Source organism: Lethenteron reissneri, chromosome 64 (assembly GCF_015708825.2).
Source record: "Lethenteron reissneri isolate LAM-NWPU_2019-01 chromosome 64, ASM1570882v1, whole genome shotgun sequence".
In the NCBI taxonomy this organism is placed as follows: Eukaryota; Metazoa; Chordata; class Hyperoartia; order Petromyzontiformes; family Petromyzontidae; genus Lethenteron; species Lethenteron reissneri.
The window spans coordinates 7,025,539-7,048,142 of NC_083842.1; the positions used below are offsets into that span (position 1 = coordinate 7,025,539).

Genomic DNA, 22,604 nt, shown 5'->3' on the forward strand with positions numbered 1-22,604 from the left:
GCCTATTAAGAACTTACATGGAAGAACGTCCCAAACAACAGACAGGCGGCAGTCTTTCAGCCTTAGTCACTGGCCTGTTTTTTGGTGGAAGAAACTACGACGGCCTATTTGTAGTTCTTATTAGTGACACCACCACGCTCCAGGTGGCTGCAGCAGCCGGAGCAGCCCACGCACATCAACAAAGCGTGGCCTTCATCTAGCAGCATTAACTACAAGGCTCACTTATACGTGGACGTCGCTCGTACCTTATATTTGAACTGACCTAAGAGCCGAGCCATGCTCGCTGGCGGACACTAAGTGAGAGTGTTACTGTGTTAGCTAGACCACCAGATTGCAAACTGCTGCTCAGTAACCGGAATGAAGTTCTACCAGAAACTCCTTTGGATCTTCTTGGTTTTATTGTGTTTAATGGAGACGACATATTTCCGAATTTGCGAATTTCACTGCAAATTTTATTAACAATAGCAGTTTCAATTGCAAGCTGTGAGCGGTCGTTCAGCAAATTGAAACGTATTTGGTCGTATTTGCGTGCTTCAATGGGACAAGATGGTCTCAGCGATCTTGCTCTTCTTAGCGTTGAAAGATAAACATTGGAAAAAACTAATTTTGATTACGTGATTGACCAGTTTGCGACAGTGAAATCAAGAAAAATGTATCTTTTGTAGACTGTCAACCAGTCTACGACAGTGACTGAGTGAGCCATGTAATATAATTTATATAAATTTGCTTCTTTAAATACAATATTTCATTAAAATTGAAATTGGTATTCCTTATTCGATGTAATAGGAAAATGTGATTAAACGGGGGGGGGGGGGGGGGTGCCAATTTTATAGTTCGTCCCCGGGCGCAAAATATCCTAGCTACGCCTCTGGCTGGGACCTAGGGGAGGCACACTGACCCGCCGCTGGCCCGGCGGGTCCCCGACCTCTGGTCGCTCAAGACCTTCGCCCTCACAAGGGCGGGAAGGCTGGGAGCCAGGGTCCTATCCAGGACCTATCTCCCCTGACCACTGGCTACACTGAGAGCCCCAGCCCTGACAAGGGCTGGAAGGCTTGGTCCAGGGTCCTAGCTGTCTTCAGCCGACTTGGGTCTTCGTGTAGCAGAACTGGCCAAGAGCTCTCAGCGCTCCGGCTTTTATACCTGTTCGTGGCCGGGTTGACCAATCCCCGGCCACCTCGTGGACCCCTCCGATTGGTCCGTCCCAATCTGGCGTTTGGATCCTACCTCACCCCATTTGACCCTAACCGTTTGATTGAGCGGGAAAACCTTGTTTACTAACTGCTCTCTCACAGCTTGCGAACAGCGAGTAGTTATCACCACTACACAAGTTTTCCTCGCTTCATATGGTAGATGCGTTGCAACAAAAGGGTGCACAAAGCTAAACCCCACGAGACAGCTACCTGCCAAGTAGTGCATGTCATGAATATTTGGTAGAAATAGGTTCGCCTGATTTATGAAAATTTGAATAAACCGAAACCGCATGAAGGAACCTGTGTATCCCACACCCTTCTCTCGGAACCGTCTAGAACTTTTCTGAACAATCTAGCCCAACCACTCCCCCCAAAATCCTCATTCCCTCCTCTCTCCCTTTCACTCCTCCCTTAATCCCCACGCCTCCTGCTCCCGTTTGGCTAATCCAGTGAGCGGTCAGCTTCAGCAAATAACGCGCCCCTCTCCGACCGAAACCCCATTTGATAGCCACTGCTGACAGCTAGTTTGAGAGAACCTCGTAGCCATTAACATTCATGGCTATCGGCACTTGTGGCCTACACGGACAATTATACAGTGCTTGGCTTGCCAATGGGGAGCCCTAAACAAGATCAATTTAACAATTGCTTCATGATGGTAGATCAGAGTGTACAATAGGATTCCACATACGACGAGCAATGTATGTAAATACTGCACACCCTGAATGCTTCCACATGGCGCTGTAATAGTAATAACGAATAACCCAATGCCCTTCTCAGGGAAAAAACTTTTCCAAACCACACATTAACTATTGGGAAAAAAAAGTTAACATATTTGTCAATAACATGTAGTGTAAAGTAATGTGAAGTATTGTGTATACGTTCCAGTTTGTAACAAAGGGTTCTGCTTATGGCCATAATTGTTCGTCAATTTTACGAGGAAGTGCCCAGGTTAAAATATAATAAAAAGTAGAGTAAAAGTGTGAAGGCATGTGGTTGCTATCAATACACCGGGCCACCTTTTTCACACCACACACTATCAACAACACTGCCTTTGAAACGACAACAAAAATAGACGAGGTTTTGGGCAGTGGTCCTATATAGCACATGTTATTAACTACAGTACTGTATTGTCTTTTTTAGGACTTCTACAGTCATTCAAACTGGATTGAAATGGGAAATACAGAGCCAAAAAATGATATATTTGATTTGTCTGCTGAAGAGGTTGCTGGTAATATGCATGTCACTAAAGTAGCTCATTTACTTTTTCAGTGATTTTAAACTTACAAACTATGTAAGTTAAACTTACTTCGCACCGTACGTAGCCAACTGTGCTATTTACTACTGTATTTCGAATGCACAACACACGGGAGAAGTGGTGGTAGAAAAAACATGCTTTGATAATGTATGCATTGTCTTTGAAACTGATTGGCCTTCACCAGAGACATGATCTCATCAGTGTTAAACCAAAAAACGCCAAGAGGTGAACAGAAAAAATACATTACAAAATTTAAAGCTTTAATATCTCGGGTTGAGCAGTCATATATATAAGGGACCTGTATGCCAGTATCAAGATGACTCCCATTGACTTGTGTTTTTTCGGCATCACAGTGAAAATTCAAATTCAACTTTTTACGTATGGCAAAATGTTCAGGAACTAAATGGTACTGTCGAGGTTTGCTAGCCGCCAGAGAGCTTAAGGAGAGGGTTTGTGTAGTTGTGCTATTCCTATACTGAAGGAGCACAGACGACAGTGGTTTACTATATGGTTCATATTTTGGGTTGCATGGCAACAGTTGCACTATTGTGGATTGTGCCTTTCAGTTTACGTTAATGAAGATGTGCACACTCGACCTATTTAAGTCCAGCAATACAAACTACCCACAACTATGGACTGAGAAATTTCAATGCCACTTAAATCACCCTATCAGCAGGGCATGACCCGATTCGAATGTTTACAATGTAGACTTCAGAAATAGTTAATAAGGACATTATACTATTGGAACCTTCTTTGCCAGTAGCAAAATATGATAATGGTTCTTTTACCCTTTTATCTGGCAACAAAACTGACACCTTTTTTTTTACAAGGAGTCATGTTTGCATTGACCACAATACCTGCCTTTTGGCGTCATCTGGTCCAACACGATGTGAGACTAGGCTCTAAAGAAAGCTGTCTCGGGTGTGGACCAATCAATTTCAAAGACATTGCATACATTATCAGAGTTATGTTTTTTTTTGTTTGCATTCCGACTGCAGGTATTGTGGTCAATGCAAACATGACTCCTTGTAAAAAAAGGTGTCAGTTTTGTTGCCAGATAAAAGGGTAAAAAGACAATTATGACATTATACTATCGTTGTTATCTAAATCGTCGTTTTACGTGTTAACGTTCCAACAAAGCTAAATGAGTTTATCTTCTTGGTTCTTTCGGTAAAGTCACGTAGAAGGGAAGTAATAAAATAATAAAAATAAAACATAATAAATTAATTCTCACGACGTTTTGGCCACAACGCAAGCAGCCGTCCTCAGGTGAAGAAACAGGTCTGTCGGGAAGACAGTGACTGAATGACACGCCCCAGGCTTGGAGCATCTATTTAAGCTAAGTTGGAGCGGGAAGGTGCGCCTTAACAAAATAATTTGCATATCAATATGAATTTAGCAAATTTATGGGAAATGCAGATGTGGGATTAGTACTACTTGTGAAGTCCGTAGGAGGTGGGAAGGGGGTTTAAAGTAATTATGCCTGTGCATTATGCAGGATTAGCAGAATCAAAGGGAGGGGGTAGGAGTAGCATTAATGAAGTGAAGGAATGTTAATAGTATGTAGCTGCAGTACTCAACCACCACGTAAACAACTAAAGTATAAACTACATAGTATCATCAGTATACTAAATATACTCTCCAATAAGCTGATCTACTGACAGTAAATAATACATTATAATTCTATGTCGCAAAATTTTAATATGCTCCCAGCTAAACTTTATTCTCTTACATCACACGGGTCTACCCCCTGCTATATACTGCCATAGACAAACCCTATGGCAGTATATAGCAGGGGATGACGTGAGATTGAAGTTGTTTTGAAAGCGAAAAATACTTCTTCTTGGTTCTTTCGGTAAAGTCACGTAGAAGGGAAATAATAAAATAATAAAAATAACACATAATAGAATACAATTTTCACGACGTTTCGGCCACAACGCAAGCAGCCGTCCTCAGGTGAAGAACAGGGCTGTCGGAAAGACAGCGTCTGAATGAACACCACCAAGCTGCCAAGCTTGGTGGTGTTCATTCAGACGCTTCTACGTGACTTTACCGAAAGAACCAAGAAGAACCAAGAAGATGAATCCCTGCAGTCACGAAAGCTTTAAATCGAAATAAAACTAATTGAGTTTTTCTTTAAAGAATGGTTTCAAATTTGGAAGCTTAAAGGGACGTCGTACATTTAGAGGGAGTGTTATTGTCAATAACATGTTTTAATGCAACATTATCTGTTAATAAAGCCAGACATTGCTGATGAGACCCATAAATGGTTAAAACGATCCAGAATGTGGGTGCTCAGACAGACTTTTCTTATTAACATTAGTCTGGATAGCCAATCGGCGGATATACTTTACAACTATTTTATTATTTTGTGGAAATACAGAATGGAGGGCGATTCACTATTAAATTAACCATTGTGTAGTGACATCATTGGATGTCACTGTGTGAGGCCGGCCTGGGAGAGGCACGGCGTGCGATGTATTGACATCACAGACACCACTTGAATGTGGATGCAGTACCGGCCCTAGCGGGGCTCGGTGAGTGCTGACTGACAGACATGGACGGTACCACGTTCTGCGTGCAGTGCCGGCCTCTACAGGATAGGGTGCGAGAGGGCCGGCCATGGAATGGGGTTATAAGGGGCTGTGACACTCTGGTTAACCCCGAAGGACACATGACCAGTTGTGTCTACAAGGGGGCCCCCAAGAGGGGGCTAGGGGTGATCATGTGTCCAGGTTGAGATCCTGCTCGAGGACTCGAGAAGGTGGTCATGGCGAAGGGCAGAGCGAGTCCGCCACAGAAGATATAAGCCGGGTCCCCCAGAGGAACTGGCAGCTGTTATTATCCTGAAGAAACCTACATTCTGCGTTCTACGTCCGTGAAGAGTCTCTAACATGTGGACCTGGACCCAAGCTGGGGTCTGGTCCGTTGTAGCTAGTTACTGTGTAATTAGTGTAGTTAGCCTGGTAGTCACCACCCTAGGTTGTTACAGTGTTTAACCAGTGTTGGTGTTAAATAAATCTGTTGCCTCCAAAGAGTATGTCTGCGACTCAGTTGAGCCCACTACGACTGGTGTCGGAAGTGGCCAAAAGTTCTTTAGTTATATAACCGGCGTCGGTTATGTATACTAGGAGCAGAGTACGTACCAGGACGTCGGACGATGAAGACGAAGAGTCAACAGCCCCGGGAATGGCGACCGCGAGGAGTCCACTGTGGAGGAGACAGCTGCGGAGGTGTGCGGGATGGATCAGCCCGCCGCCGCCATTTCGCGCCAAAATGGAGCGTCGGTGGCGCAGCCCATGCTTACGGGCGCCATTTTGAATGCAGAGCAGGGTGAGGAGCCCACCAAATTTGACGCTGCGCCGAGCCTGCCCGTCGACCTTCCATCCCTGCGGCGACAATTACTCTTTATTTAAAAATTTAACACCGCTGGAGGTGGCTGGGTGGCCTTGATACCAATGTTCCTCACCAACCAAGACTTGGAGGGATGGACAGAGGCGGAGGCGTTGAGAACACTGCTCACCACCTTGGAGGATGATGCCTTGGCGGCGTTTTTGACCATCCCGCTGGCGGAGAGGGCCACGCTGCAGCAGGCACTCATGCAGATAGCGGCGATCTACGGACCACCGTCCAACATACACCATCGGTTCGCTGCGTGGAGGAGGGGGGAGGCCGAGACACCCCTCGCCTTCCTCAGTGCGCTGCTGGCGTTAGCGAAGGCTGCCTTTCCCAAGTTGGACCATGACAGACTTTATTCGCTGGTCCTCAAGAAGTTGCTGGCATTGGCGAAAGATCTCTACATTGTCATCCAGGCCGTCGACGACGACTTGTGTTCTATTAAAATTGCGAGATGCATCTAGGCACACCTGCTATTGCAATGGGATACGGGGTTGGCGGCGTGTACCGCGCCTTGTGAGGCGCGAGATACACCCGAAGACACGGAGCCCGTCCAAGCCTACGCATCGACCCAAGGTGGGGGCTGGCAACGGAACGGCATGGCGCGATGGGACGACCTCCAATGATGGGGGAAGACATCACCTTGTCCAGGGAGCAGCCTCACCGTGTGTTATATTTGCGGGCTGACGGGACACGTCTCGTCCGGTTGCCGAGTGCCACGATGACGCCTCTCCGGACCACCGCCGTCGCCCACCCGGCCGTTCTCCTATACACTGCACCTAAAAACGAGTCGTGACACATCACACACTCGGCCTCTAAATCCACCTCACTCATCTAGTTTCGCCAGTTCTCGTTCCTGTCGGGCGTCGGTGAGGGGGGTGTTCAGAAAATTGATCGGGCCGACTGGCCGCTCCAACCAGGTCAGTGGTCGGAGCTGGCCCATAGAGTAGTTGCCGGGACCGCAGGTTCATCGGTGGTTATTGGTTCGATTGAAGGGGTCGAAATTAGGATGCTCGTCGATACTGGTGCGTCGGTGACCATCATTTCGGAGTTGATTTATTAAATTTTGTCTGCTAAATGCCGTACCTCATGCCCCGTTGAAGTTCTGTGCATTGCCGCAAATGGCGGCTCATTGGGCATCATTGGCAAAATAACAGCACAAGTGTGTATTGCTCGAGACTGATTTTTTATAGAAAATGCCTGTGAAAAATTTGATTGACCAGGGTTGCATTGAGTTGCCATCGGGCCATCGTATGGCATTTTTACCCTCTCTCACTCGAATGTGCACAGTCAATGCCACCGTGCAAGCACTGGCATCTGAAACAGTACGGATTCCCCCTGGCACGCAAATGTTGGTCCCCTTACGCTTGCGCAAGACAATAGATCAGGCGGCAACTGCGTGAGGAATCCTCTTGGGACCTTCAATTAAAGCCATTCGGGGATTGATGTTAGTAGGGGGCCCAGACTTTAGTGTCCAACGACCAAGAACCTATTATCCAGGTCCTCAATGCTGGGTTAGACACGTCTGTTGTTCAAAAGGGCACTGTGCTAGCTCATGCGTCACCCGCACTTCACGGGGATGTGTTGTTAGAAGTGTGGGGATCGTGTCAAATACGCCGTCGTGTAAGGGTCCTGATGAGAAGTGGCTATATTCACTTTGTTCGGAAAGTGCGGATTTGTCCGAGTCACAGAGGGATGAGTTGAGGGCGCTCTTGCGTGAATTCGCTGATGTTTTCAGGAAAGGGAAGTTTGACATCGGCCGCACTACGCTTTTGAGCCACCACATCAATATGGGTAATGCCGCTCCCACCCGGTAAAATCCTTACCGGTTGAGCCCTATTGAGAAGGAACACGTTTGGCTAGCAGTTGACGAAATGTTAGCCACAGACATGATTTCACCGTCTACCAGCCCGTGGGGAGCCCCGATCATTCTTGTTGACTTCCGTAAGCTTAACAAGATATCTGTATCCTCTCCCTCGGATGGATGATTCCCTAGATGGTCTATCTGGAGCACATTATTTATCTACTCTTGATCTCCTATCCAGATTTTGGCAGTTACCAAAATCCCAAAACAGCATTAATTTCGATTTCAAGCTTTCGTGACTGCAGGGAATCATATTCTTGGTTCTTTCGGTAAAGTCACATAGAAGGGAAATAATAAAATAATAAAAATTAAACAATATAATTATCACGACGTTTCGATTGCAACACAAGCAATCATCATCAGGTGTGAAAACCTCAGCAAGAAAATTAGAAAAAAGTGGCGTTTTTTTGTTAACGTTAGCACCACCGACAGCAACTGCCGGTTGTTCAGACAGACGAGTCCATCTATGCTCGGAACGGAGGAGGGGGGAGAGAAAGAGAATGGAATGCGGTTTGAAAGTCACCGTAAGCGTGAACACCATCAAGACCCGAAATGGTTTATCAAATCCTTCCAATGATTGCTAAGCCAGAATCCATCTTCTCGGTTGAAATTGTCTCTGTGTTTGTATATGTGGATAGCCTCATGAACGAATCTCTCATGGTAGCCAGATCGCTTGCTGAGAACCTTTGTCTTGGAGAAGTCAATGTCATGTGAGCCCATTGAATTATAACAGTGGTCTGCCACGGCTGAGGTGTTGGTCCTACTTTGTTTTAGGTCTGCTTTGTGTTCACGGATGCGGTCCGAGACATGTCGTTTGATTTCTCTAATGTAACTGCTACCACAGAGGCAACTTAGTTTGTAGACGCCCGGGTACTGTATGTCTGGAATCACATCTTTTACAGACGTGACCAGATCACGGATTTTATGTACTGTGTTGAATCGGACCTGGATCTTGTGTTTATTCAAGATTTTGGAGATATTTTTTGTGACCACCGCAATGTAGGGTAAGGTGATGGTTTTGAATGGCTCCTTAAGATGGTCCTTCTTCATGGTTGGAGTGATGGCTTTGTGGATTGTGTAGTCGGAGTAACCATTAGCCTTGAGAGCTTGGTGTACGTGCTTGAGTTCACTGGCAATGTGTTCTTGGTCGGAAATGCATTGGGCTCTATGGTGTAGAGTCTTGATGAGAGAATTATTCTGGGATGGATGGTGGTGGGAATCCGGTTTTTAGGTAAGCATCCGTATGGGTAGCTTTCCTGTAGACAGAGTGGCTTTTTGAACCATCAGATCTACGTTCCAAAGATTGATGGAACTGGTCCTAGCTGGCCTTCAGTGGGACTCATGCTTGATATATCTCGACGATGTTATCGTCTTCAGCCATACGTTCAAAGAACATTTTGACCATTTACGTGCTGTATTTCACAAAATGTGTGTGGTGAACCTCAAATTTAAGCCACGAAAGTGTCACCTTCTTCAAAAATGTATTCGGTATCTCGGTCACATCATTAGTAAATCTGGAATTGCGACGGACCTGGACAAAACCACGTGTGTTCGAACTTGGCCGACCCCCATGTCGGTGGGGGAGGTGCACCGTTTTATAGGATTTGCGTATTTTTACCGCTGTTTTGTCGCTGGGTTCGCTACCATCCTCAAACCTCTCCATGCCTTGATGGCTCAAGGTCAGAAGTTTCATTGGGGGGAGGAGGAGGCCGCATTTGTTGCGCTTCGCGATGCTTTGGTGAACGCCCCTACCCCTCCGCTACCCCGACTTTTCCTTGTCGTTCGTACATGACACTGACGCGAGTAACACCGGAATTGGTGCTCTTCTGTCTCAAGTTGTCAATGGCATTGAGAGCGTTGTCGCATATGGCAGCAGGGTACTGTCACCAGCCGAACAATGGTTCTGTGTTACATGGCGGGAACTTCTAGCGATCGTTTTCTTTGTACAACAGTATCACCCCTATTTGTATGGCAGACGCTTTACGGTATGCTCAGACCATGCAGCGCTACAGTGCGTATTGCGTATTGAGCAGCCATCAGTCCAAGTCCTCCAGGACTACTCCTTTACTGTTTCCTATCGGAAAGGCACCCAGCATACGCACGCGGATGCCCTGTCGCGATTGCCATCGAGCGACAGGTGCGCGTGTTTTTCAGGTTCAGGGCACTGTAAAGCGCCGACCGAGGACTCGCCCCCGCCCCTTGTGGCATCGGCCAAGGTGGACACCTCTGATGAAGCCAATGGTCTCGTGGCGTGTGACGCCGTTCTCGGCTTAGACCTTACGGAGTGGGGGTGCCTCCAGGTGGAGGGCGCCTCCCTGTTTAAGCTGCAATGCCGTGTCAAGGAAATGGATGGGGGTGGGGATCGTAGGGGTGTAGCCTCTGTCATCCTGAAGGATGGGCTGTTGATGTACTGGGACGGAGACTTGCGCCGTTACAACATTGTCGTGTCCACTGCCCTACGAGGTCAGGTTATTTGGGCAGTACACGAGCGACTGCTGCACTTGGGTGTGCTCTAAACGCTTGCCACGCTTCAGCTTGACTTCTTCTGGCTGGGCATGGCAGAGGATGTCGCTGATTTGTTTAAGGGGTGTTTACAGTGTGCGCGGCGGAAAAACCCAACCAGGCCCTGTTGTCCGCCGTTGTAATCAATTAAAGTCTCCCGCATTAATGAGTTGGTCGCTCTAGATATCCTTGGTCCATTTCCCACCACCCGTCATGGGAATAAGTATTAGTTAGTCAGCATTGAATATTTCTCATGCGGGCTGATAGCCTGGCCGCGCCCCAACCAGTCGGCAGCGGCCATCACCGAGACGTTCCTCAATGACTACATGATGGACAAGGGTGCCCCTGAGCGTCTTTTGACTGATCAGGGCAATCATTTTTCTTCCAAATTACTACGGGAAGTAAGTAAATATGTCGCCATACCTCCCCCAGACAGATGGAATGGTGGAGCGGCTGCACGGGACTCTGACTTCGATGCTGAGCCATCAGGTCAGCGAGTCCCAGCTTGACTGGGACTTGCATGTTCCCGGAGTCCTGGCTGCCAACAGAATGGCTCTTCGTGCATCCATCGGCTACTCACAATTCTTTTTAATGTATGGCAGAGACCATGACCCTCCAAATGATGTCCAATTATGAGTCGCGCCGAACAAGTCTGATTCAAAAATTTCGGACCACATGCGCTTTACCCTTCAGAAGCTTTCAGAAGCGCATGAGGCTTCGAGAGAAAATTCTAAATCGCGCCAATTGGGGAATGAGCGGCTTAGGGGTCTCCGTACTTCCGCCCACGAGTTGGTTGCAGGTGAGAGAACCTGGCTGCACTGTCCGCCGGTGCCGGTGGGTACGTCGCCCAAATTGTTTAAACCTTGGAGAGGACTGGTTGATGTGATTTGGATTGTCCGACCACAGTGTGTTCAGATTCGGTTGGGCCGGCAGAGCTGGTTTGCACATCCATCGCGCCTCAAGCCTTTCATCGCTTTACGCAAATTCATTCCATCTCCACAATGCAGGGGCCAAGTGTCGGATGTGTCGGACGAGCTGAGGTGTGTGCCCGCTGAGGTTGGTCCTCAGCGGAGTCATGTGATCCCGTCCTCAGGTGCCACGCGGCTGACGTCCCCCAAGTCGCCTGCTGCACTGACTCCACTGGCTTTGGAAAATGAGAGCCCGTCTGCCCGGCCGACTGCTCCTTGTGACGAGCCGGGTTCGTCGGGACATTTGCATATTTCCCCCGCGACCTCCAGGGAGAGCGAGCCCACTTCCCGTAGGGGCCCAGCCACGAAGACTCGATCAAAAACTCTGTGCGTTTCGTGACGCCCTACACACATGCGTCCACACCGTCTGTTGGTTGTCACACTCGGCAGGCCGTATCAGCTATTGGCTGAACCTAGCCCTTGTTGTGCTTGCGGGTGTTGTTACATGGTGTGGGTGGGAGATGTTGGTGCTGGAGGGGGTTCCGAGCATTCGCGTTTTCCTGCATTTAGTTTTTTTTCCCTCTATCTCTTCTGGCTTGTTGTTTTGTATCTCCACCCCCTTTCCTCGCCTATTAATGTATATTTGTAGATAGTGTGTATATTGTATAGGTGGGCTGGGGTATTCATGTATTTATTTGTTATTGTTGCTGTTGAGGCTTAAATCCTCTGTGGCAGGGCTCGGTCCGCCCTTCGCCACGACCACCTAGATTTTTTGAGCAGGATCTCGACCTGGACATGTGATCACCCCTAGCCCCCTTTTGGGGGCCACCCCTGTAGACACAACAAGTCACGTGTCCTCCGGGGTCAACCAGAGGGCCACGGCCCCTTGTAACCTCATTCTATGGCCGGCACTCTCGCACCCTATCCTGTAGGGGCCGGCACTGCACGCAGAGCGTGGTGCCATCCATCACTGTAAGTCAGCGCTCACCGAGCCCCTCTAGGGCCGATATTGCAATCAACATTCAAGTGGTGTCCGCGATGTCAATAAATCGCACGCCGTGCCTTTCCCAGGCCGCCTCACACAGTGACATCCAACAATGTCACTACATCACCCCCCACCCCCCCCCCTTCGTAGCACTCAGCCATCCCGGGTGTCAACCCCCCCTTAACATTCTAGATTTGAAGCTTTCGTGACAGCAAGGATTCTTACTCGTTGGTTTTTTCGGTAAAGTCACGTAGTTAAAAATAAAAAATACATCAAAAAACAAGTAAATTAAATCACGACGTTTCGGAGGCAACACAAGCTTCCGTCTTCAGGTGGAACCGTCACAGCAAAATTACTGTATCAAGTGAAGAGAGCTCTAAGAGACACGAGATTATATATAGGTTAAGAGGGGGGGGCAGGATGGGCCGCGGGGGGGGGTGATAAGCTGGTGACATCATTTTTTATGATGCAGGAGATGGCCAGTGAGTTAAAACGGGGGCGGAATTTAAGCTGAACAAAAGGGAAGCTAAGTTAAGCCGCCTTTTGTTATGCTGCAGGAGATTAGGAAGATTAGGAGGAGGTTAAGGGAGGCGGTTGAGCTGGGAGGGGAGGAGGAGTACGGATGGCCCGAGGGCGAGCCGTGTGGAGTTGGGGGGCGGAAGTTAAGCTAATAAACTGGTTGCCTTGCAGTATACTGCAGTAAACTTGATAAAGTTTAACTTGGTTAATAACATCCTTCCAATGATTGCTCAATTTGAATCCATCCTCTCGGTTGAAGTTATGTCGATGTTTGTGTATCTCTACACTGCAAGATACAATACACTACCGTACTATAGACTACTATACATTACACTATTTTACACTCCACAATACACTACAACACTATACTCTACACTACACGATATACTACGCTAATATAAACTGCTATACTCTACACTATTATACAGTACACAATACACTGCTATACACTACTATACACTACACTATTATACACTACTATACGCTATATTATTATACACTACACTATACACTGCTATAAGCTATGCAATACAATACTATAAACTTTGCTCCACAATATTAAAACACTACACAATACACATCTATACCCGAAACACTACTATATACTGCTATCCACTATACTATAATATACTACACTATGCAGTGGTATACACTACACAATACACTAATATACAATACACTACTATACAATACAACCAGAGAGTAAGTTAAGCCGATTAATAACCTCCTTTGTTATGCTGCAGGGGAGTAAACTAGGGCTGCTGGGGGAAGTACTAAGCTCCGCCAGCTCGAAACAGCGCGCGGCAAATATCTAAGTGATGGGAGTAAGCAGGGCTTGGTGTCAAACTTCTTAGTGATGGTAGTCTGTAAATCTGGGAGTAAAAAGACTGGGAATATGGATATGAATATGGATGTAAACTAGCTGCTTTGCAGTTTTCTGCAAGGCAGCTAGTTTATATCCAAGCCATCCTCTCGGTTGAAGTTATATGTTTGTATATCTGGATGGCTTCATGGATAAATCTTTGGTAGTATCCAGGAGGCTTGCAGAGTACCTTGGTATCGGAGAACACAATGGTCAGCCACGGCCGAAGAATTCGTGCTACCATGTTTCAAATCTGACTTGTGCTCGCGAATGCGATCAGAAATATGTCGTTTTGTTTCCCCGATATAACAATCCCCACATGTGCAACTCAGTTTGTAGACACCAGGGTACTGTATGACATCCTTTACGGATGGGATCAGTCTTCTTGGTTCTTTCGGTAAAGTCACATAGAAGGGAAGTAATAAAATAATAAAAATAAAACATAATAAAATCATTCTCACGACGTTTCGGCCACAACGCAAGTAGCCATCTTCAGGTGAAGAATGAAACACTGCCAAGCTTGGAGCGTATATATAAGCTGGGTTGGAGGTGGAAGAAGAGCGCCTTGACAAAAGAATTTGCATATCAAGAGGAATTTAGCATATTTATGGGAAATGCGTAGGAGGTGGGCGGGGGGGTTTTCAAAGTCATATTATGCCCATGCATTATGCAGGATTAGCAGCATCAGAGGGAGGGGGTAGCATAAACAAAGGGAGGGAATGTTAATAGTATGTAGAAGCCACGAAACATGTCAATGGGAGAGCGGTGAAAGGAGGCCCGCAACGGAGCAAATAATGCATTCCCTGTGGAGAACACAAGATACACAGTCAATGTCAGTGAGTGGACTGCGGTCTGAAAGTCACAATAAACGTGAACAACAATCAGTTAAGATCCGAAATGGTTTATTACGTCCTTCCAATGATTGCTAAGCCAGAATCCATCTTCTCGGTTGAAATTGTCTCTGTGTTTGTATATGTGGATCGCCTCATGAACAAATCTCTCATGGTAGCCAGATGGCTTGCAGAGAACCTCTGTCTTGGAGAAGTCAATGTCATGTGAGCCCATTGAATTATAACAGTGATCTGCCACGGCTGAGGGGTTTGTCCTACCGTGTTTCAGGTCTGCTTTATGTTCACGGATGCGGTCCGAGACATGTCGTTTGGTTTCTCCAATGTAACTGCTACCACATAAGCAACTTAGTTTGCAGACGCCTGGGTACTGTATGTCTGGAACCACATCTTTTACAGACGGGACCAGATCACGGATTTTATGTACTGTGTTGAATCGGACCTGGATCTTGTGTTTAATCAGGATTTTGGAGATATTTTTTGTGACCCTAGCAATGTAGGATAAGGTGATGGTTTTCAAAGGCTCCTCAACAGGATCCTTCTTGATGGTTGGAGTGATGGCTTTGCGGATTGTGTAGTCGGAGTAACCATTAGCCTTAAGAGCTTGGCGTACGTGTTTGAGTTCACTGGCAATGTGTTCCTGGTCGGAGATGCATTGGGCTCTATGGTATAGAGTCTTGATGAGGGAGTTCTTCTGGGATGGATGGTGGTGGGAATCCGGTTTTAGGTAAGCATCCGTATGGGTGGCTTTCCTGTAGACAGAATTGCTCATTGAACCATCAGGTCTCCTTTTAATTAGGACATCCAAAAAGGGTAGCTTGCCATCTTTTTCGACTTCCATGGTGAATCTGATGGCTGGGTGTATGGAATTGATGTGGTCGAGGAATTGGTCTAGAGCAGGCCGGCCATGTGGCCAGATGACAAAAGTGTCATCTACGTACCTCTTCCATAAGGTCGGGCGTAGAGTGGCTGTCTGGATGGCGTCAGTCTCAAATTTCTCCATGAAAACGTTGGCTACAACCGGAGATAGGAGGGAGCCCATTGGGGTGCCCTCAGTTTGTTTGTAGAAAGTTCCATTCCAGGTGAAGTATGTATTGGTTAAGCAGTGTCTCACGAGGGGGTACCCCAGTATTCAGTCCTTGATGAACCAAGTCTTCAATGATTGCGATGGTGTCAGGTACAGGAATTTTGGTGAATAAGGAAACCACATCAAAACTGACAAGCAGGTCGTCTGGGGACAGGGAAATTCCCTTGATTGTCGATACCAGGTCAGTGGAGTTTAGTACTGCAGAGGTAGTTTTTCCAGTGAAAGGCCGCAGGATTTCAGACAAAAAACTAGCCAGTTTGTATGTGGGGGAGTTGCTCGTAGAGACAATGGGACGAAGAAGCGTATCTTCTTTATGTATCTTTGGAAGGCCATATAATCTTGGTGGCCTGGCTGCAGAAGATTTTAACGATCTTGTGTACTGTACTGAATCGGACCTGGATCTTGTGTTTGTTCAGAATTTTGGAATTCTTTTTGGTGACGCCTGCTATGTATGGCAACGTAATGATTTTGATCGGAGTTCTCCACGTTGGGAGAAACAGCTTGGCGGATAGCACGGTCCGAGTATCCGTTCATCTTGAGGCCCAGATGTACATGTTCCAATTCACTGGCCAGGTGGTGTGGGTCAGAGATGCAGTGGGCCCTATAGTATAGTGTTTTGATGAGGGAATTATTTTGTGCTGGATGGTGGTGGGAATCAGGCTTCAGGTAGGAATCTGTGTGGGTGGCCTTCCTGTAGACAGAATGTCCGAAAAAGCCATCGGGCATCCTCTAAAACAGAACATCCAGGAATGGTAGCTTGCCATCCTTCTCCACTTCCATGGTGAATATGATGGATGGGTGTATGGAGTTGATGTGGTCTAGAAATTGGTTCAATGCTGGGAGGCCATGTGGCCAAATGACGAAAGTATCATCCACATATCTCTTCCACAGGGAAGGACGCAGAGTGGATGTCTGGATGGCTTCTGTTTCGAATTTCTCCATGAAAACATTAGCTATCACTGGTGATAAGGGAGGACCCATAGGGGTGCCCTCATTTTGTTTGTAGAAGGTACCATTCCAGGTGAAGTACGTGTTGGTGAGGCAGTGCCTAACCAGCGCGGGGACATCAGGGTTCAGTCCATGAGGACTAAGTCTTCAATTATTGTTATGGTGTCAGGCATTGGAACCTTGGTGAATAGAGAGACCACATCAAAGCTGACGAGGACATCATCAGGAGACAGTACAATGTCCTTGACTAGAGAGACCAAGTGAGTTGAGTTAAGTACTGCTGAGGTGGTCTTGCCAGTGAAGGGAAGCAGAGTATCTGACAGGAAATGGGCCAGTTTGTAGGTAGGTGAGTTGATCGTGGACACGATGGGCCGTAGTGGGGTACCTTCTTTATGGATCTTGGAAAGCCCATAGAATCTGGGAGGTCTCGCAGCCGATGGCTTCAGGGAGAGCTGTTTAATTGGTTCGATTAGGGAAGTCGAACTAGTGATGACCTTGTTGGTTTTAGTAGTTAGGCTATTAGTCGGATCTCTATTGATATAGGAGTAGCTGCCATCATTGAGTAAGTCCTGGATTTTGTTGTTGTATGAGTTTTTATCCATGATGACAGTGGCATTGCCCTTGTCGGCCGAGAGGATGACTATGTCATCCCTCTTTTTCAAATTTGCGAGTTCAGAACGTTCGTTTTTGTTGATGTTGCTAACGGGTTTCTTAGCATTCTTGAGGATAGTGGCTATTTCAGCTTTCGCAACGTCCATTTGGATGTGTCCTAAGCATTTGAGGGCTACATTGACATAGGAGATTATATCCTCTACTGGTATATGTTTAGGGATAACTGCGAAATTCAGCCCTTTAGCTATCATTGGAAGGATGTAATTAACCAAGTTAAACTTTAGTTTATATTCATATCCATATTCCCAGTCTTTTTACTCACAGCTTTACACACTACCATCACTAATAAGTTTGACACTAAGCCCTGCTTACTCCCATCACTTAGATATTTGCCGCGCTTTGTTTCGAGCTGGCGGAGCATAGTACTTTACCCAGCAGCCCTAGTTTACTCCCCTGCAGCATAACAATGGAGGTTATTAATCGGCTAAACTTACTCTCTGGTTGTATTGTATAGTAGTGTATTTTATAGTAATGTATAGTGTAGTTGTGATGCCACCGCCACGGAGCCGATCGGTGGGTGCCCCACCTACGATCTCGCTGCCCCCGAGCAGCGAGGTCGACGCTGCTTCCCCCTTACCACCCCCACCTTAACACACACTCACGCATTCCCCCCACACATAGAGCACGAGGGGAGATCCCCTGGCTGACGGGTTTTCACCCAGAAGCCATCGTATAGAGATAATCTTCATGGTTTCCTGCAGCCAGGGAATTAGACGGTCTCCTCCGACGCTAACACACACCGCGGTGTCGTGACTCGAGTGGAACTTTCATGGTCACGACGGGGCTGCCCAGCCACCGCGGTTAGGACACGCACCACACACACGGATCGGCGGGGCAGATAGGAAAGCGTAGCCAGAATAGGGGTGGAGCCACGAACGAATGGTGGGAAAACGGGGCCCCGCCCACTGTTCGATAAGACGACGCAATCCACAAACGAATGGCAGGAAAACGGCGCCCCGCCCACTGTTTGATGAGATGACGCAATTCACAAACGAATGGCGGGAAAACGGGGCCCTGCCCACTGTTCGATGAGATGACGCAATCCGTCGCGCTAACCGGATTCTAACCGCCCGAAGCCAGCCAGAGGACAGGTGAAGCGCTCTGATTGGCCAGCGGAGCGGCACCCCCTGTGAGGTGCGGGGAATAAAGAGAGGGGTGAAGGAGGCATAGGGGAGTTCTTCTCCAGTCAACTCCCTAGTCCAGCCACTCGAACGTCCGTGCGACGTGTCGACGTGCTGCGAGGACAAGCCGACAGGAGCGTCTAACAGTGAGTAAGAGAGAGAGAGAGGGAGGTGGGACTTCGTTTAAAAACCTGGGAAGTTTAAGTTCAGAGGGATAAGGTAAATTAAGATTCCCGACAACCAAGAGATAGAGTGGTCCTGCCCTGCTGACTCCTACTGACTCGGGTAATAGGGGTTCGCTAATACGCCGGGAATAAATCGTTAGGATCAATAACAGCCTGATGTGGTCTTTGCGGGTGTGTGGGAAGAGCGTGCGAGCGGGTGTCCGCTTGCCGTATCGCGTATGGTTGGGGCCCGCGAGTAAATATCAACCTGTTGTGATTCTTGCGAGTGTGTGGAATGAGCGTGGTGGCGTAGGTGTGCTTGCCGGATCGCGTGCGGTCGGCGCCCCGCGAGTGTGTGCTCTAAACCCGCGGTTGCGGACTCCCACGTTGCGCGCGGATAAACACCCGGCACGCGTGCCCACCCCACAGCCCTTTAAACTCATTTAATACAATCCCCCAATCGGTGGCGTGGGCACGAGTGACGTAGTTTGCCTTCGACCCCTGACCCCTCGATCCGCGCGTGTGATTGGTGCGTGGGACTGCGCGAGTGGAGGCGTCGCGTTCGATTGCCGGTGAAACCGTAGCGGGTATCCAGGCGGTCGGGAGCAATGCCTCACCGGCAGGACACGCGGACTCGGGGGGGCGGGGGGGGGGTTGGCCCAGGGAGGGGAGCCGGAGCGCGGCAACCCTTCTCTACCCAGTGATGAGCACAGTGGTAGCAGCGCTCACACTAGTGGAAAGTCTGCGGGCGACGGGACTGCTCGGCCAGGGTCACAGGCGGGGGAGACCCCGGGGGCCGACGGCCCTCACATAGTGTATAGTAGTGTATTGTATAGTAGTGTATAGTATAGTGTATTCTGTGGTATATAGTAGTTTAGTGTATGGTAGTATATTGTGTAGTGTATACCAGTGTATAGTGTAGTGTATAGTAGTGTATTGTATATTAGTGTATTGTGTAGTGTATTCTGTAGTATATAGTGTAGTGTATTGTGGAATGTATACCACTGCATAGTGTAGTGTATTATAGTATAGTGGATAGGAGTCTATAGTAGTGTTTCGGGTATAGATGTGTATTGTGTAGTGTTTTAATATTTTGTAGCAAAGTTTATAGTAGTGTATTGCATAGCTTATAGCAGTGTATAGTGTAGTGTATAATAATATAGCGTATAGTAGAGTATAATAGTGTAGTGTATAGTAGTGTATAGCAGTGTATTGTGTACTGTATAATAGTGTAGTGTATAGCAGTCTATATTAGCGTAGTATATAGTGTAGTGTAGAGTATAGTGTTGTAGTGTATTGTGGAGTGTATAATAGTAGAATGTTTAGTAGTCTATAGTACGGTAGTGTATTGTATAGTGCCGTGTAGAGATACACAAACATAGACATAACTTCAACCGAGAGGATGGATTCAAATTGAGCAATCATTGGAAGGATGTTATTAACCAAGTTAAACTTTAGCAGCCTTGTAGTTTACTGCAGTTTACTGCAAGGCAACCAGTTTATTAGCTTAACTTTCGCCCCCCCCCCCAACTCCACACGGCTCACCTTCGGGCCATCCGTACTCCTCCTCTCCTCCCAGCTCAACCGCATCCCTTAACCTCCTACTAACCTCCTAATCCCATGCAGCTTAAATTCCATCCCCGTTTTAACTCACTGGCCATCTTCTGGATCATAAACAAGTAAACCCGTAAAAACAAAGTTTTTCACTATAAATCCTTTATATGCGTGGCATCGGGGCGGCTAGAGTCCTCTCGTCCTTTGGCTTGAGATGGCTGCCACCTATGGGTCAGATGATTGTCTGGCAGCATTAAACAATAGGTAATTAAATATTTGTTTTCCCCTAAACAGTGTAAAAAATTTTTTTTCACGAAAATGCATTGTCACGCACAACGAGTCTGTGTGCAAAATGTCAGCTCGATTGGATCACGGGAAGTGGGTTAAAAAACGACTGAAAGATTTGCACGGTCCTAAGCAAGCAAGCGAACTTAATATGAAGGATTTAAAAATGATGTCACCAGCTCATCACTCCCCGCCCCGCGGCCCATCCTGTCTCACCCCCCCCCCCTCTTAACCTATATATAATCTCGTGTCTCTTAGAGCTGTCTTCACTTGATACAGTAATTTTGCTGTGACGGTTCCACCTGAAGACGGAAGCTTGTGTTACCTCCGAAACGTCGTGATTTAATTTAGTTGATTTTTCATTTATTTTTATTTTTAACTACGTGACTTTACCGACAAAAACCAAAGAGTATGAATCCTTGCAGTCACGAAAGCTTCAAATCTTAAGGGGGGGTTGACAGCCGGGATGGCTGAGTGCTACGAAGGGGGGGGGTAATGTAGTGACATCGTTGGATGTCACTGTGTGAGGCCGGCGTGGGAGAGGCACGGCGTGCGATTTATTGACACCGCGGACACCACTTGAATGTTGATGCAATCCAGGCCCGAGCGGGGCTCGGTGAGCGCTGACTTACAGTGATGGATGGCACCACGCTCTGCGTGCAGTGCCGGCCCCTACAGGACTGGGTTCGAGAGTGCCGGTTATAGAATGGGGTTACAAGGGGCCGTGGCCCTCTGGTTGACCCCGGAGGACACGTGACTGGTTGTGTCTACAGGGGTGGCCCCCAAAATGGGGCTAGTCGGTATCACATGTCCAGGTCGAGATCCTGCTCAAGAAATCTAGGTAGTCATGGCGAAGGGCAGACTGAGCTCCGCCACAGAGGATTTAAGCCGGGTCCCCCAGCGGGACCGCCTCCTGCTGTTATCCTGAAGAAACCTACGTTCTACGTCCGTGAAGAGTCTCTAATATGTGGACATGGACCCAAGCTGGGGTCTGGTCATTTGTAGCTAGTTACTGTGTAATTAGTGTAGTTAGCCTGGTGGTCACCACCTTAGGTTGTTATCGTTTTAACCAGTGTTGGTGTTTAATAAATCTGTTGCCTCCAAAAAGTACATCTGCGACTCAGTTGAGCCCACCACAATTGTATTGCACACTGTACTTTTTACTAACGTTTCTGCTTTTATCCCCTAGTTGTACCTCTGTTGAAAGGCATCTATTTAACGTGTAATATCCCAACATTTCTATTCTGCCAGTAGTCACATGGTGGCTGACAATGAGGCTAGACAAATTACTCCTTCTACTCCTTTCACTTGGTCATGGCAGTCGCTTCCCATAGGCCTACATTTATCTATGTTAAACCCTCCTTTAAGCAAACCTCTTTTATACCGTGAATCCATCTCTTGTATGGTCGCCCTTTACTTATTGTTGCTCCTTCCATTTGGCATACCTTTGTCCCCTCTCCTCCCATCGCGAATTATTGCGAGGGGGGAAAGGTTGACTAAATTGACAACAATAACAATACACTCTTTGGTTCTTTCGGTAAAGTCACGTAGAAAGAAAATAAATTTATTAATAGAATGCGAGGTTTCGATTGCAACACAAGAAATAGTCATCAGGTAGAAAACAAACCTAGTGAACTTAGAAACACAGACACAGAGACACACATACAGACACAAGCAGAGAGAGACAACACAGAGACACAGAACAAGAGAGAGAGACACACCATAGATACACAGAGACCCAACGCCTCTGTGCCGAGGCCTTAAATAGAGAGACATGGGGGTGGGGCAAAGAGAGAGGTGGGGCTGCTTGAGCAGATAAATTAGCATGTCAATTAGAGAGCTGTGTGGAAATCCACCCTGCGGTGGCCGGGGGAGAGAAAGACCCAACAAACCTGGTAAATTTAGAGAGAGTTGTGTGGAAATCCATCCCGCAGCGACCGGGGGAGAGAAAGAGTGAATGGACCTATGAGAGCCTGGTAAATTTTAGAGAGAGAAATAGGCAGTTTGAGAAATCCACACATTACAGGTAAGCCTACACTGGCTACATTTTCATATGTCTCCCCCCGGCCGAGTTTTTGTTATGGTCTCATTTCTTAGTTTGTGCAATCTCGACACTTCATTTCTACTGACAATATTTTATTGCGAGGGTATGTGTCCGTGTGTGAATTCGCTCACCTTTTTGCACGTGATTTAGAAATTTTTTGCCAGTGTTTGTATGTGTGTTTACTTTAGGTCCTGATGTGCCCACGTGCACAAACTGCGGATCAACATGCTCAGACAATATTCGGACTGAAATAAATGCGAATCGTCTTCTTACAAGTGGATATTATTCATCTCAATACATCGAGAGTGAACTTATCAAAAAGCCTGAAGGAAAATGTAAGTGGTATGTCAACCGTAAGAGTATTTTTTTTATGTTTCACACCAATTAATAAAGTGACATG

At 47.2% G+C, this 22,604-nt stretch overlaps 1 protein-coding gene across 1 annotated transcript in view; it reads left to right on the forward strand.

The window, feature by feature from the left end:
• Nucleotides 1-22,604, forward strand: part of LOC133359001 (von Willebrand factor A domain-containing protein 7-like) — a 142,233-nt gene that overhangs the window by 52,806 nt on the left and 66,823 nt on the right. Inside the window, exons 4-5 of the mRNA XM_061577377.1 lie at nucleotides 2,331-2,418; nucleotides 22,393-22,539. Of these exons, the coding sequence (XP_061433361.1) occupies nucleotides 2,331-2,418; nucleotides 22,393-22,539 (235 nt within the window). The remainder of the gene's footprint in view (nucleotides 1-2,330; nucleotides 2,419-22,392; nucleotides 22,540-22,604) is intronic.